Source organism: Ischnura elegans, chromosome 5 (assembly GCF_921293095.1).
Source record: "Ischnura elegans chromosome 5, ioIscEleg1.1, whole genome shotgun sequence".
NCBI lineage: Eukaryota > Metazoa > Arthropoda > Insecta > Odonata > Coenagrionidae > Ischnura > Ischnura elegans.
In genome coordinates this window covers 2,213,878-2,231,868 of record NC_060250.1, presented here as the reverse complement: position 1 = coordinate 2,231,868, position 17,991 = coordinate 2,213,878, and the positions used below count along the sequence as shown (strand labels likewise).

Genomic DNA, 17,991 nt, shown 5'->3' with positions numbered 1-17,991 from the left:
TAACGCAATATATATTAGTACTTTTAATTGAAAAATCGTGAAGAAAATGGTCAAAATACCGCAGTGATACAGTGAATCCCCATTCGTTGCCATGCGCTACGACGATGAGTGTCCCAACCGTTACGTCACGCCCCTTTAAAAGAGGGCGGGGAAGGAAGGGAGCGGAGGGGAGATGTTGGCCACACGGCGAGACATGGGTAGGGGTGGGGAATGGCGGGTCTAGTTCTTATATGGTCTAAGCTCTTAGTAGTCAACAAATGAAGGAAGATTCGTGGTCGAAGCGCACTCACAGGTCGTCAACTCGTCATCTGGGGCAGGAAACATGTTAACACCAGAAAATGGTGAGTTCCTAAGTTTAAATTTTAAGCGGAAGCCTTTATGTAATTTTAAGCACGATTATTCGTCGGCTTTGATGAATTGTCACAATTGTGAGTGCTCAAATTCCTGTTAGTGATTTGCCTGCAATTTTTGCAGTTGTATCATTTTTAAGAATTTACATTTTACCACTTCTACGAGTTCTATACGTTATCACTATTGCTCTTCATCATTGTTCTTTTGCTGTGTTTTGACCTACCATGGTTAAAGGATTTAAGTTGCTAAGTTTTAACCCCATTTGAATCTATGACACTACTTATGATAGCAATTGAACTTTCCTGTTTAGAAATGGGAATCGCGAATTCGAGCATTTGATTGAAGTACCTGTTAAAGATGATTTCCTTGCTAAAATACACTTTCAATTATCAGTTGAAGAAAGACACATTGTTTTAAACAGCTACGGCGTCGAATGTGGGCAGCGTCGAACTATCGCTCCGCGCCCCTCTCTATGACAATGGCCAATGCACCTTTAAGCTCTCTGCTTCTCGGAAGGCGCCTCGGTGGCCAATCTTTTCTTTCGGCGACTATAACGGCGTCGAATCTGGGCAGCGTCGGTTTCTCTCCGCGCCCCTCTCTACGACGATGGCCAATGCAGCTTTGAAGACTGCTGCTTCACGGAAGGCGCTTCGGTGGCCTCTCTTTCGCTGAACTTACGAAACAATCTCATGCGAAATTACGCTGTGCCAACCCCGGACCTGACACCAGTTTTTTCCTTTCGTATGTTGTGTCCCGAAAGACAGAACGCAAGATGGAATAAACAATATAGATCTCCGACCCGAGTGGCTAGGCCGAAGTCTCGAAGAGTGGGTATAGGCACCAAAGAGTAGAAATTCAAGCGTTGGCTTTAAAAGGTGTTTATTTAGCCCTGGCCGGAGCGTAGCAGAGCCTCCGGCTGCACCTTGGAGATTGTTCCCCGAGTACCAAAATTCTGGGGTATTTTTACGCTACCCTGGACCAGGAGGCTGCAGTGGGTGGCGTGAGAAGGGTCCTTTGCGAAGGATTCCCACGGAAACAGTTTCCCAGGGAGAGCAACTGCAATATTCGGCCAGTGTGCCGGTGGCCCAATAAGCGAAACCTCTGTTTTAACATTTAAGCCCCAACATGGTTTGGGAGGACGTCTTCCAAAATTATGACGCCTTACGAGTGGACCAGACCACCTGGAAAGGGCAGCTGGACCTTAAAATCTCCCCTTCACTCTAAGCGTGACCCCTGACGCTCCCACGCCAGCCTCCAGGACACATTAAGCACAATGACAGCTTCCACCCTCATACTTACATCTAGAAGAGGGGGCGACATACATAACAAAGTGTTGCGTTCTAATGACAGACTGCAATATATATTGGCAATAATTTGCTTACAAATTATACCAACATGCCATCTTAGTAACTTTTTTACCTTGTGACTTGACGCATGTCCGGAATTTTGGTTATCTGCATGATGTAATCTTCTCAACTTTGTTTCTGTGCCTCCTCCTACACTTCACATTCTTCCTTCAGATCCATCTCCCCCGGTATGGCAATCGAAACTCGTTTTATGAGCAGTTAAATACAATTAGTGGGCAGTACCTTATCTTAGTTTATCACTGATAGAGAGATGCCTATATCCTTGATCAGTTCCACTCTTCTCACTTAAGCATTAAGAAGCACATAGTTAGGATTCAGGATATTTCTTGATCTGGTGTATGTCATGACTACGCACTTGTTGGCGTTGAGGTACATCTTATTGATCCTGCACCAGCCCTTGACACTGTGGAGATCGTCTTGTTGCGTGAGCTGATCCTGTGCACCAGCTGTACCTCCTAGAACGTTATATCATCTGTGAGTAAGAGCAATCCCCCCTATATATATTCACTCATATCATTGGCATATAGGCTAAAGAGTGAGGGCCCCATGTGTGAGCACTAAAGAACTCCGGATAATAATTGGAAATGTCAGACTGATTGTCAATGAGTTGACTTTGTGGAAGTCCATAGATAGTAATAATTGAGAAAACTTCTATTTTTCCACACTTTTTTAGTATTTCAGCCAACAGGTTAATCATTGCATTTCTTGATAGCGGTAGAGTTGAGGAAAACGTAAACCCTTTGTTCAAAAACTCGCGAGAAAATTGTGGAAAAATACAACAGTTGTCTCAGTTATTACTAACTTGGAAAGGTCTTAGTGATGATCCGCATCTGACTTGGAGAGAATGACCAGATAAGTAACTCTTAAATCATTTAAGCAATGGACCTGAAATTCGCAACGCATCCAGCATCTTTTAGACATGTGGGTTGCTGATCTGATCAAAGGCCTTAGAACAATCCAATCCAATAAGAAGTATAACTTGGACCCTCTGGTGAAAGCGTCAAACACTCAACTCAAGGAAACAATTTGATTGGTTGTGGTCAACCTTCCATGTTGAAAGCCATGGTATTTTGGGAGGATGATATTTTTGAATGTGAAGGTGATATTATCGCTTATAATACTTTCAAACACTTTCGCTAAGGTACACTGGATGACATTGGGTCTGTAGTTCTACATTATAGATTGATCGCTAGTTTTAGGTAATGGCACAAGGAAGCCAGATTTGAGATTTGCGGGAGAGACACCCTTCTTCAGGAGTTAGTTGAAAATAGGGCAAGATGTGATAATAAATGCAACAAATTGTCAATACAGTAGCTGGAATCTCATCTATCCGAGGTGTTTTAGAGCCGTCAAGAGTGCATAGTTTCTCTTCGAACTCAGTGGGGGAAATAAATAAGGAAGACAAGCAACTACCGGTATTGCAAGTGTGTCCATCATCAGATGGTGGCATGTAAATGGATGAGAAGAATTCAGAAAAAAGTTCACTCATGTTGTGCAGATCCTATGCAACTTGCCTATTTTGGCAATACTGTCAGGCTGTGAACTGTCCTTCTTGAGGCGTTGTATGTGGTTCGAAAATTAGGGTTTAACTTAGGGTTTACAGCTGTATGAGTCAATGGCATTCGTGACATTCCTTTGACAGGATTTTACACTGTGTCCTGACTTCTCTAAGCCACTCAAGAATATATGGGTAGAGTGTTACTTTTTAGGCCTATGCATGTTCTCTTCATGACAACTAAGCATTTCAATTTACAGTAAATTCTGTTTAATGGGTCCACCGGTTATTTCAGGCAACCGCTTAATTGGGACAGATCTTGAAGAACAGAACCCAATAGAGGAATATCCTAGAGTATTCTCTGTTTAATTGGGACATCATGCCGCTTTGTTGGGCCATTAATCGGCAACATTGACTGTATACTCGCAAAGAATTAAAAATTTTTTAGTTTCAGAATACTGTTTTTTTTTTAGTTTTCTTCTTTGATTTACTCTTATTTTTCGCAAGTGATCCTATTCTTAAAGCTCTTGTTGTTATACTATCCGTAAGATGGTACGGACTCTGTTTCCCGACTATGAGATCTCATTCAATATAGTGTGGTGTTTAAGAGGAGAGGACTCCTTTGGTGGTGGATGGGCCATGGAGGAGAGGGCATGGGCCCGGTATATTGAGAGAGAAGTATCGACACCTAAAATGAGGGTAAATGAGTGGGTACAGGCCAATGTCTAGAAATTACAGGCTTACATCGAGCAGAGGAGACTGGTCGAGATGAACAGTTTTGCTTACCGAGTGCTTTTTGTTTTCGACACCTTGAACAAAATTCAAATACCTCATGTGGTATATCCCCTTACCTCATTTCCACTGTACAGCTGAGCTATCACGATTGGAAGACTGAAACATTTCTTTGTTCGATTCTCTTTTTCCCATCCCCAACTCAGTAGTTGATGCAGGCACAGAAGTCACGTTTCTCTTTACTCATAGCTAGTCATTTGTGAACTAACAGTAAAAAACCAGTGTCAGTGGTGTGCATATTTGGTGTGAAAAATTGCTATTCTGGACAAAATTAAAGATTATCCCCAATCCAGTCATCACCGTTTGTCTGAAATAACAGAGGTGCCGAAATCGACAATAGCTCGGTTATGGAAGCAAAAGGATAAACTTAGAGAAGAATGGAACCACAATGGAAAGCCTTTCAAAACTAGCACCGCCCCTGAAACGCAAAAGTCAAGGTAAGGATCCAGATGTTGAGGACTCATTAAATCAATGATTTTCCATTGTTAGCGAACGAGGGGTTTGCGTCAGCAGTCCAATGTTAAACAAGAAGTCAGAGGAACTAGCTTGACACTTGATCATGACCATTTTAAGGCAACAGATAACAGATATGCTGTCTTTATGGAAGACCTGAAACGAAATAAAATTCAAGAGAGCTCATGAGGAATAAAAATGCTGATGTTGTGAGTGCAGAGGAGTGGAAGTTGAACAAACTGACCAGGTTACACGAGAGTTTTTGTGCTGAAGACATTTACAACGCTGATGAAACGGGTATTTAAGCTTAGCAAAAATAACATAAGAAAGAACGAAAATCGGACTGAGAGAAGAAGGAAGAAAGAACAGAGGAAGAGAGCGAAATTTAAAATAGGGGATAAGGTTTTAGTACGTACTAATCTGGTATCCGATACTCAGAGGGGAGGCTTTCTGGCATTATGCAAAGGTCCAGATGAGATTTCAGAATTCCGAGGGCCAGCTACGTGTGTAGTATTTAATCCACAAACGATCGAAATACGAGGCACCTTCCACTTCACCAATATTAAACTACATGTATAGAGAATAATAGCACAGCACTTGGCAACACTCACATCACACATGCACACGAGAAGAGGACTGAAGCACAACTGACTTGAACTGAGAAAGCCGTTGCCGCAAGTTTATAATTTGATCCGTTTTATCAAGAGAGAACTGCTAACCAATATTATTCATTGCATCAGCGCCCGGCATTCGAGCGGAGCTTATGAACGAGAGTGAGAGATGTGTGGATTTGCTCACTAAGTACGTCTCATTCTATCCTTTTTTCAGTTGTGTGTATATTCAGTGTCTTGTTGCCATTATTTGATTCGTGTTTGCTTATGCGTGAATGGGCTCGTGAGCATAAATTGAGCCGGAGGGGGGGAGATTAGATCGCATGAAGAACTTGAAGAAGTGCTGTGAAGAGAAAGGGTGTGTGTTTGATGGCCTGTTAATAACCCAGTGTTTTGAAGGGTGAAAGTGAGAATGGCGTGGTGCGGGAGGGAGAGTAAGAGGAGTTGGATTGTAAAAGTTGTGGCGTGCGAATGTGTTTTTGCTCCCGAGTTTGTTTTTACTGTGTGAAAACAATATTTGTGAACCGATGAAGAGAAAATAAAAAACATTACAGCAGGAATCTGTTGCGAAGTGGATATATTGTCAATAGTTTTTTCAATGTAATGTTTTGCAATTTTTTTATTCTTTGAAATGAATTGTTTGTTTTTTTTTCTGTGCATAAGCTATTTTTAAATGAAATTTCAGTGTTAAAAATAACGGACTTCCGGTATTACAGCCTTAAATACTTTTTATTTACTAGCTTTGTAGTTATTAACGCTAGAAATCCATTTAAAATTCCACAATTCGTAAAAAATGTTAGTAATTCTTTTAGAAGAGTAAATTATTAAAAATCAATTGCAATGTTTGGTTGAAAAATACAGTGGTAATGCAATACGTTGGCCGTGGATTCATGCTATGATAGGGTTAAGGGGTGTAGTGGAGTGGCCGGGGTAAGGGACATGCACCCCATTGAGCTGGGTCCCAAAGTTGAGGGATAAAAATACTATGGTAACTCCACCCCAAAAAAGAGCTCCATACAGAGAGGTTTACATCGTCATGCTACTCTTACCATGGAAAACATTTTCCAGTAGTAGGCGCCGGCAGGTATGACACCAGAGGTAACTGTGACTTCAGAATCGTGGCTCATAATTTCTCTTTGTACCACAAAGGATCCTCATATACGGGATGCAAGTTTTTTATTTAAGGAAAGATTAAAGGAACTAAGAGTCTCCCAAGGTTTAAGGTAAAATTAAAATGCCCTGTTTCTGTAAATGGATTTTTACTATCAGAGTAGGTATTGTGTATTTTAATCCCATACATGTGTTGTGACTTGTCCTGTACGAGTTATTACGTCCTGGGAGCAATAAAAATTATTATTATTACAGTAGACTCTCGTTATTACGAAGTTCACAGGACCAAAAAACGGAGGTTCGTAATAAAGAAGTTCGTATAAACGTTTCTTTTAGGAATTGTCGAAAAAAATCGTGTGTGATAAACTCGATTAAATTACGTGGAAATATATTTAAACAGAAAAATTTGTTTGTTTCGGCGTGCGGCATGACATAATCGAGGGTCGATATCCTCCCGAGTACAGTAAATCCGATTTTACGAACTAGATGCGTTCCAAGACCTAGCGTTGCCGGGTAAGAAAGTGAAATGCCTGTAGAGGGCTCCTTGAAGAAAGGAGACGGAAAGGACAACGAGCGTGAAAGACCCAGTGGAAGAATCACTTGTTTTGGGGATTCGAAGAAAGGTCATGTTTTAATGGATCAGGCTTATTTTGCTGCTCTTTATGCATTTGAAAACGTTGTATGACTAGGCGATGGTGTGAGGTGCGTTTTGGGGACAGCGATTGGCTGTAAACCGTGCTGGCGAAGGATTATCCGCACCTCCTTTTGTGCTGTCATTGGACAACTCTCGCTGTCCGAACTGTATGCAAGGAATCGAGGAGTACGGTTATCCTGCAGAATGGACCACATCATTACAATTATGCGCTAACTCACGATTGTGACGAACTGATCTAGCTGGGCACGCAATGCAGCCGGAGCCGAAAAAAATCGCTCTTCGCGGCAAGAAACAATTCTGGAAAGGCGAAACGCTGAACAGTTCCTAACTTCACAACGGATTCAATGATACTTTGTTCAGATTATGCCCAGAGTACAATTCCCTCCACGTCGCACCCCGTAGCAACGGCCAAATCAAAAGGTGCCAAATTCCAAATTTGAAATTTTTGAATGCTGCCATCTCTGAAAGTTCTTAAATCGAATGTGCGTAGGAAGAGAACTAATTGTACATCAAATTTACGAGCTGTTATGAGTCTGTCACTATGATTCCCTAGGAATGAAGCTTATTATATGACGTTGCGCGTATGGTGAAGACGCTCTTGGTCACAGTACATGAGGAGAACTTAAACGTGGCATGATCATTAAAACTTAGCGTAGTGAATATACTTCTAAATGCCATAGCTTATGCATGGAACTTCGTAATTAAGTTCATTTGGTAACCGCCAGGACCGGGACTGAGGTTCGTTATTTCGTAAAAACGAAAATTTCATAATAATGTTTCTTTACCTATAGCTTGGATAGGCCTTTTTGTCGGGACGAACGATTTGCTTTGTAAAAACGAGGACTTTGTAATATGTTGTTCGTATTAACGAGAGTCTACTGTACTCTCCGTCTTTGAGCATTTTTTGTAGCCCCAGTAAGAATCCACATAATTGTTGGAGTAATTGCATTGGATTTGTTTCTCCCTTTTCTTCTCGGCCATGGCAGGATGACAGCAGTGTTGAGAAGGCGTGGGAGAGGCCATGGAGCACAGAAGAGATGCGCAGGCAGTGCTCCAGCTGGAACCTCGCTGGGGATGCTGGCCTCCTGAAGCATTTGCAGGAATTCTCCCAGGTTAATTCCCTCTCAACATTTTTCTATGAAGTCGCTTCATTTTATTTTAATTCTATATGCATTGTATGCAAGGTGTGTTCAGATAACAATGGGAATTTTCATTTTTTGAAAATATTATAAATTCATTCATCCACATTAATGTTGTCACCTTGAAATCCATTTCCATCCCCATTAGATATTCGTTAGATTAGATGTTCGTAACTATTTATTTCACTTTTTCCACGTTTTCATCAGTTGTTGTGTCCATGTTGTCATCATGTGTTGTATCCAGAGTATCCATCATCTTCAATATCTTCAAGGCCATCTTGGTAAAGCTTATACAACTCGTAAATTCTAGTTTTACTCATAATAGAGTTGTCATAGTCCTTTGTTAACTTTTCATGTTCATTGTTACAATTTATTTGCTGATCAATGTTTGCTTTGCAATCATTACTTTATTATCCATTTATTTTAACCAGCGAAAATCACTGAGTTCATAAAAACACATCTGACCTTAACAGCTGCCACAGACAAAGTAAATAATGAATACGGCTGAAAATTTTATCTTACTTCAGGGGCATAAAAAATTGGCAATTGTACTCTCCAAACCAGCAAAATTTAAAAATTCATGTTTTTTTCTGAAGACCCCTATGTTTTTTTAGATTAGGAATCCAAGCTAATGGTTAAATTTTGGGCTGTTAAAATGTCTCATTGTGGCCTAATTCTTTAGAAATTGATGTATAAATAATTTTCAGTGCAGAAAAATGCATAACAGTGGAGGTGAAAATGCAATGCATTGCTCTTCTCAAGTACCAGTGGTGGAAGTATGTACTCTACTCCATTTAATAAAGACCTGATATGAGTTACGTCCAGTGTTTATTTAATCACATTCACCATTTACTGTAATATTTCTAGTTTCCAGTGTTCCTGTTCAATGGATAAGAATTCTTTCTTTTTTAGAACCTAATGCAGAAAACTCATACTGCAGAAGTAGCTTTGGATTCACTGCTAGAAGACATGAGGAACACGACAGTAGATGTTCAGAATGCCACCAATGCACTTCTCATGCTCTCTAACAACCAGTTTGTGGAGAATCGGGTGTATGACGATTGTGAGGATGAGAAAGAAGAAGTAGGGACTGGCGATGACGGTAGTGTAAAGGTGGCCTCGTCATCGTCTACAACTGTTGGCAACAGTGATAGCTTGCTGATAGCCAAGGCAGCTGAAGCCATACTGCTTGGAATGAGTGTCATTGACACAAAGTTTGATTGCGTGGAAGTGCCCGCCAGTGACAGTGAAGGTGAAGAAGAAGTTGGGCAAAATGCCAGCAATGCAAAGAGGTTAGTCTTCTGCCAGTGTGCATTGTTCAGAGAGAGGTTGTATGATTTTCCCGGTGTATCAGGTGCAGAAAAGTTTCTCAGGTTTTCCACCGGCTGATGTTCTCCATGTCTCCCACTGACGTTTTGAGCATCGACTTGCTGTTCATAGTCAGGGGATGATCTGAATTCTTCATTTGGAAGATCCCCTGAGGATGAACAGCAAGTCACTGCTCAAAACGTCAGTGGCAGACATGGAGAACATCAACCGGTGGAAAACCCGAGAATCTTTTCTGCACAAAGAGAGGTTGTTTACATTTTATGTTTTTACTTTTACTGTTATCTATTCCTGTTTCTTGCAAGGTTGTCTCATGTGAGACATATTCACTGCTGACCCTCACTTGATGATATCATGTCCAGACATGATGCCCAGATTCATTTTTACCGTCTTTACAATCAAAGTTCCGCCTTAATCACCAGGCTGAATTAATGCCTCTCTGACTTCCACCTTATCTGTGGTGTCATCATAACAATGTATCGTTGATTGACAGTGACAGTGGTGCAGCAAGGGGGATTTGAAGGATAAACCCCCCATCAGAGCTCAGAGAAATTTTTAAGTTTAATCCATTTTACGTAATTGGTTTGATATTACTAATTGAGTAGTGTAAGGATTAATAAAATATTCCTCTAAAAGCCGTAAAACTCACCATTTTGAACCGTTTATCTTAAAACTCCGCAATTTATTAATCTTGCACCTACCGCTTATCCTGGTGGGTATTCCATACCTCCACACAGCCCGGTATTACATAGTTGCACCTAAACCCCCCCAGCCTTAATTCCTAGCTGTGCCCCAGCCTGACAGTGAAACATCCTTTATGCAATTTCACTGCAAAATATCTCCTCCTGCACATAGTCCACGGCTAACCTTAAACAACCCCTGAGTGCAACATTCCTCGATACATAATTATATATATGTATATACCGTATTTGCAGGAATCTCAGACGAACACGATTCTAAGACGACCCCCCCTTTTTTGGAACTCCACTTGGGAAAAATTTTTTTTCCTAATAACGATACGAATAAATGATAAATGCGGGAGAACGCTTACTTCGGTGATGTTTAGCTAGGTTGCCTATGTCCTAGGAAACTAAGGATTTTGGCGATTAATTAAGATATTCATGAAACAATTGAAACAAAATTTTAGCGAATTACATGAATACTAGTACTTTATCAAGACACTTAGGTCATATTGCTGATTCGACTAATATCTCTTTCAAATATCCCAAAAAACAAGCCACCTCGCTAAAAAATGTTTCGCCATTCGGCATTTACGCTATTATGGATTTCTGTCTGATGTATAAATTCTTATCCATCAAACGCCATTTCCAGTACACATATTCACGAGAGCAATGTGCATGTTGTGCCTAAAACAACAGCTTTCACCGGCGCAGTGATTGGTTGTGAGAGGGATCAAAAAGGCCAAAAATAGTCTATTACAGTAAAACCTCTATGTAGTGAACCTCTTTAAATCGTAAACCTCCATACTTCATACCACCCCTACGGTCCCGTCTGATTTACATGTAAATTTAAAGGCAAACCTCTTTGTAGTTAACCTCTTTATATCGTAAAACCTCCACTTATCATACCAAGGACACACCCCCAAGACTGCCTAACTACCTCCGCAAATCGTACCAAGACAACAAGAGACCATTAATGCTGCCGCAATTATGTACATGGAATGACATTTTCAGTAATAAATGTTTCACTTTTTTTCTAATACATATACCTTTAATATGCTGTAATTTTCTCATAAATCATTAGTTGTGGGCATTTCATTCAATATGACAGCAATCCTAACAGTAAATAAGAAAAGAGGAATCCAACTATCCCAATCATTTTAAGTGACTGTTGAATTGAGAGAGATCACATCATTTCCTCTCGAATCATGGTAAAAATCATGCGATAGCACTCCCTTTCTGGAATTATTAAATAATAAATGTATGTTCACTAATGCATGCATGTTTGTTAAAACACATAAATATAATGGTTTAAAAGATAGTGTACTGCCTTTCATTTCCGACGGTTGTGAAAAAAAGGTGCCTATCACTAAAACCTCTCTATAGTGAACCTCCATACATCAAATTGCCCAAATTTTGGTCACCTCCATTACGATGTAAAGAGGTTTTGCTGTATTTGAATAGGGTGGTTTCCTATTATTTTTTTATTGCTTTAATCGAAAGATTATTACTCCTGGAGTACGTATTTCACGCTTTTAGATTTTTAAATGACAACATCTATTTTTCGCGATTAAATGAAAAGTGAAAAATTCCAAGCGCGCGAAAACGCGACGCTCAAGTATGAATGCCGGGAAATATCTCCGTACGTCGTATTTCTGGTTCCCCCTCCCGCCCGGTGAGGTGACCTTGAGGCGAGGCTTAGCGCTGATACGTCGCAGGCTGCCAGCGGGTAGCTGAGTACCTTGCTGAATGGTAGCGCTTGGCTTAAAAAAGGTTTATTAATACCTTATCAAACGAAGAAAACTTTCCGACCTTAGCCAGTTTTAGTAGGTGATTATTAAGACATGTTTCCCTGAGCTCTGTGCCTCATGCATGCATTGGTAACCTCAGACGATGTATAACTCCTATCCTCTCGTGTAGAAACTAGGTCCCTGTGACGTCACGTGGAGTGGAATCGCATGGGCGCCAATCTGGCCTTTTTCAAATGAGGATAAAATTTGACCCTTGCCATTCGTCTAAACCGGTATTTCAAAAACCAAATAATTTGTGTATTATGAATACACTAATGGTGGGTAACGAATCGCAATCAATGCCTTTCGTTTTCTTTGATGAAGGAAACTACCCTATTGTTCCTGTCTAATAAATATATTTTTAATATAATTGAGGCAGCGTGGAAAAAGTGAACAAAGTTTGCAATAATAGTCAGCGGCACGCCCACCTGGATCCTCGGCTTCATCTCTCTACTTGTTTTCACCAGGTAGCTCGCTCTACCCCACCCCTACCGTCATGTGCTAGCAGAGAACCCAAGACGTTCTGCAATATTCACGAGCTTCTAGCCCAGTCTTTTCTTCATGTTCAATTATTTTCAGTCCATCTTTTAAAGTTCTCAGTAGTTTCCTCGAAGGGGCCATGGTCCGAAGATGAATAAAATTAAAGTAGGGAAAATGAAACCTGACTTCATTAAACTCACGCGGAAAACACTCGGTGGTTTGAAGTCAAGCCACCCTGGGAACCACTCGCACGAGGTGAAGTTCGGAACTGATGCTATCGCGTATGGCGTATGCAGAGCATACTGCAGAGGGTGAAGCATAAACATATCAATGCGCCATGAAATATTTTGCCGTAAAGATACCCATTCTTTTCTAATTAGCGTAGCGCCAGAAGGGCAAATGAATTCGAATTGCTAGCAGGGAGAAACCAAATATCCTGAGAAAATATCCCTTCGTCTGTGACTGTGACAATAGAGATTTATAGCATAACTCTTAAATTGTAACTTGATATATGTTTTCGGAAAAAAATACCGCATCAACTTCTGAGAAGCTCAGCTGCGAGGAAATCGAGTTTCGCCAGAATGCTAAGTCTCCGTCGTATTTTGACATTTATTTCCTTGCGTAAAATGCTTAAATAAAGTCAGTAATACATCGTATTTGGTCTTATTCTATTTTATATTACGCGCACACTACTAATATTTCAATCCAATAAAGGTGTAATATCAATTGCCGAAAGTCATTTTTAGACACCTGTGGGGCTAATAGATGACTCATGCAGCAGTTGACCTCCAGAAATGGGGAACTTCGAAGCAGGTAGGCAGAAATAGGTCAGGGGGGGAGAAAGAGGGAAGGGTGAAACACGATTCTATTATTCTCCTGTAACTTGATATTTTCTTTCAAAGCGAAGGTCTTTGCAATAAAATCCCTGCAAGGGCTGGGACCCTTTGTTTGATTTTAGAGAAGAGGAAAGCGTCAGAGGGGGGAGGAGAGTGCTGAATGGAGGGGATAACGGATCTTGGGAAATGTCCTAATGTTACTTTCCCATGGCACTGAGCTTCTCCCTATGGTAGTTCCATCTCCTGGGGAAGATTCAATCTATGCGCCACTTGTTATTAGCCATAAATGACCCGTAGTCATTTCGTCTCATTTTCGTCAAATGATGGATGTGGGAATAATTTTTCGTCGGGACTTTGATCTTCAAACAATCAATGTGGGAAAATGATACTTCGGGGAACGATAGATGCGGGAAAAAATTATATTTTCTATATGGATCTTTATTTGGGACCAGAAACGGCGAATAATGAATACGAGAAAACAATCAATGCGGGGATGATAGGTTGGGGTTCCACTGAATAACTTTTCTTTTGAAAGCAGCAGTGTAGTGACTTCTTTTCTCTGCCATCGTAATACCCTCAAAGGCACGGAATCACAACTGAATCAATCTCTCTACACATAGGAAAATCATGTTGCCTTCTTACCCTTGCTCTGAGAAAAATGCAACGACTTTGTCGCAGTTTATTCCGCAACGGTGTCGAGACTTTAACGTTATGATTTAGGTAAATTGTAACCAGTCACACGAACATTTTGTGAGTTGATCAAGCTTTAACTTGAATGGAGCTGAACCCAGGGTAAAGCAGGCAATCTCACGGACACGGTAGAAGTGCACCTGGTGACTGATTGGAACGCACCGAATCTTTGCCCGCTGCCTAAAAATGGAAAATGTTTTTCTTTTACTTGAAAGCAAAATTACTGTTCAGCTATTTTTGGCGTTGATTTTTCATTGTATAGCTATCAGGTGGCAAACTCTGGTATCCATAATTTTTCCGAAGTAAATTATGCAACCCAATTGACGTGGAGAATTTTGCATCTGATTATAAGACGAACCCTCTTTTCTGCAGGAGTTAGGAGGGAAAAAAACCTTGTCTTAGATTCGTGCAAATACGGTATTCTTGGGCTATCATCACTTGGCAGAGGATCCTGATTGGACTCCTCATATTGACCAACTTGTCAATGGAGCACCTGCTGGTATCAATATGATTAGAGAGCTAAGACCAATGAAAAAAATTCCTCTCTAAAATTAGTGTGCTGCGCTAATGTCTATTATGCTCCCACATTGCGCATGGATTTGTTCTCTGGGGAAACATAAGGGTCGCTGCCAAAGCTTTCTTATAGCAAAAAAAATATCTGTCAAAGCCATTTGGGGTGCCTAAGTTAGAATGCCACGAGGACCTTTATTCAAAGCTCTTGCTGTCCTTCCATTCACTTCTATTTACATCTTACAGTGCTCCATGTTGGTTCCCAACAAACAAGGACTACCATGCATACATGACCCGTGGCAGAGGTAATGTTAGTGTCATTAGTCACAATTTAGATTATTTATGTGTGCAGTGAATCTTAATGATAAGATTTGTGTCATATGACCTGTTGAACTATTAATTTATCATAATTGTAAGGATGAGTCGGTTCTTAAATTTTTTCGGTTCTTGGTTCTGGTCCGGCTCTCCACATCGATGATCGGTTCTCGATCATCGATCATCGGTTCCAATGATGAACTCTTGCTATCTCAATTAATGGCAAATTTAAATGAAAAACCACAAGAAGTGAATGAAAATAATTTCACGGAATATGTAAATTAGCGGGAAAGCTCTGTAAAAAAAAACTTAAGGTCAACCCCATAATTTTATTTTCCACTTAAAATAGTTTAAATAAAACATCATTTAAAAATGCATATTAGACCAATGCAGGCATCCCCCGAGTTACGTAAGGGATGCGTTCCGGCATACTCTGCATAAGTCGAAATTTATGTAAGTCGAACATTCTGCGTTAACGCTTCAGAGATTTCAATCGGTGGGGTGAATTCTCAGCGGAGAAATGCGCGGTACATTCCCGGTGAAGTTTCATTCAATTCACTGCGATATTCATTAACTCTTCCGCATATTATTACGTTATTAGATACAAAATCAATAACATTGTAATAGTCGGCGAGTTGCATCTCAAGCATTGCCAATCAAAATGCGTAATATTATTCACCGAGTTGACCGATCGCGTAAAAAACTCTATAACTATTCGAAATTTTTTTCTGCCATTGGGTATACGAGCGAATATCTACTTCAACGCGCTCGAATATGAAAATTAACGTAAAAACTTGAAGTACGGTTATCACTTACGTAAGTACGGATTTGCGTAAGTCGAGGCATACGTAACTCGGGGGATGCCTGTGTGTCACATTACATCAGGCAGCCACTGGTTCATTCTCCAGGTTTTGATTAAAAAAATTCAGCATTTTACCCTATTTATTCTTTTTTTTGGTAGAAATATTGCCTGCTGTGCTGAACAGGCATTCACTGAAAACATTGGAGGTCGATGTTGATTTTGAAGGGCCGTGCAGAATATGCTAGGAGCACAGTTTACATACAGCATAGCATCAGGATCAATACTGAAACTCCCCCTACTCCTGACGACATCATCCGTTAATTTGTTATAACTTGTGAATAAGTTGAAAATTTATAATGTATTCTGAGATGTAGCTTAAATTGTTTCTTTAATTGACAACTTATGTGCATGCTTGACTGTCACAGTTCTTATAACCTCAACAATGAACTGCTCAACACGCCGGTACAGTGACAACATGGATAACGGTGGCGGCTCGGTAGTCAAATGCTGGGGGGGTCATAATTTTTTAATATTTCGTGTATTTTATTAAGTTTTTACGGCAATGTAGGAATTAAATTTTGTGATGCCATATGTTCGGTTTTTTTCAACAAAAATACCTAGTTTTCCCAATAAAGCTTGATTAATAAATCTTTATGCAGTAGACTCTCGGTCATACGGATCAGCTTAGTCCGGACTCTAGATTATACTGATCAATGATCTTGAGGAATAAAAATATATTTGCTGCAATATTTTGCAAATACAAACGAAAATACGTAACTTAAAGTTTTAGCACCTACATTCTTCGTGCGGATATGCCCGCAATACACTTTTGTGGTTCGTTTTGCAATCATAATGCATTATTTGTCAAATCTATACAATATTTGCAATGATTTAGGTAGCAATGACACTTGTAACACCTGAGGAGGGAGGGGAGTGTCACGGACTTCCACTAGGCAACAAACACTACTAGAATGCACGAGCTTTGCTATGGCAGATATAAATTTTGATTGTGGTGTTCGCGTTGCTTCTTGAATACAATATGATTTAAAATCAATAATTAAACATTTCTCACACATTTTTAACAAAATCTGAAATACTCACATTCCTTTAGTTATATTGCAGAAGTCCATCCTTTCCTTTTGTCCAACAAAGTGATAAATTACACGTTGAAATCAGTGCCGGACAACAATTTCTTTCCGATTGAACACATGGCAAGGGTACTAGTCTATAATAAACAAGGGACTTAATAAACAAGGGACTTAATAAACAAGGGACGACACAAAATAGGCCGACGAAAAATACGACCAAAAAAAACAAGGTGCCTGGACACAGAATTTGGACAATTTTTTCCTATATTTCCCGAAAACAAAAACGAGCACTGTTGATTAATTAAAATTGTCTTCTTGAAAGTACACACAGCACTAAGAAACTTCTTAATCGGCAATTACGCACAGTTAACTCCTCGAAAATGATGTCTGAACTCATTTCACTCCGTTCTTTCCGAGAGTCTTGCCGTTACTATAAGGACGACTCAAGGGAGATAGAAGACCTGGTCCACTAATGCTGATTCAGCTGAGGGACGAATTTAAGGTCAGCAAAGGCATTCAAGCAAACATAAGACGTCACGGAGCATCTCCTTGAGTCTAAGATTCATATGTGAACACACGAAACGCCAACGGGTCGCACTTGGAATAACCATGTCTTCGAAATCATTGCCATGATATAATAGAAAATAAATTGTAGATCGTAAAAGAAGACGACTCTGAGCCACAGATGGGAGCTGTAAGGATCTCCGCACCATGATATGAACTCTTCGAAGCCACTTAAATCAGACCCAAGTGGACATTTTCCGTCAGACAGCTACCGCTTTGCCGCGGAGGAATTAGGTGAACATGAACTAATAGAACAAGGACGGCTAGAAAAATGATGAACCTACACACAAAAGGTGCATTGTACGCGGCTCTTCTTGACATTCATTGAATGACTCTATTTAAAGTCACGTTTTACGGGTTAAATCATGTTCAATCCTTCACCCTATCACGCACGCACCTATTTCTTAAATTATAAATCAGTGGGGAATGTTAACTGATTTTTCCCAATACTGCAGGTCTTTATATAAATTTATCTGAAAATAGGTTCCGCATTTCTAATCATCGGGAAGATATGAATACATTGTTAAGGCCTAAATATTATAATATTAGTTTCCCCAAGGTTCTTGAAATTCGTAATCATAACAGAACTGTGGAAAATACTCGAAAATAGTTTTCCTACGTCAATAGGGCCTTTAAGTGGTTGGATTTTGTGTGTTCCGGAATTCAAACACCCAAAAACCCAAGCATAATGAGATAATTTATTTTCTGTAGCAATACCTGCCAGTAATTAAAAATTAAAATCGTATAACTACACCAAGTACAGTGACCATTCTGATTCCGTTGGTCCCTTTTCTGTGGCAGCACCAAGTAGACGCCAGATTATACTCCCGCCGGGCGGTGCAGTGATGTCAACTCACTCGTCGCTCTGCGCATTCTCGGACGACGTCCCAAGACTTCCATAAGACACTACGTTAGACGCGTCATAGCACCAGCGGCC

General features: G+C 40.2%; 1 protein-coding gene across 2 annotated transcripts in view; it reads left to right on the top strand.

The window, feature by feature from the left end:
- Positions 1-247: 247 nt before the first annotated feature.
- Positions 248-17,991, top strand: part of LOC124158419 (WASH complex subunit 2C-like) — a 139,505-nt gene continuing 121,761 nt past the window's right edge. For both annotated transcript variants that reach the window (XM_046533498.1, XM_046533496.1), the window contains exons 1-3: positions 248-341; positions 7,821-7,946; positions 8,886-9,265. In XM_046533498.1, coding sequence (XP_046389454.1) covers positions 339-341; positions 7,821-7,946; positions 8,886-9,265 — 509 coding nt within the window. In that variant the 5' untranslated portion in view covers positions 248-338. The remainder of the gene's footprint in view (positions 342-7,820; positions 7,947-8,885; positions 9,266-17,991) is intronic.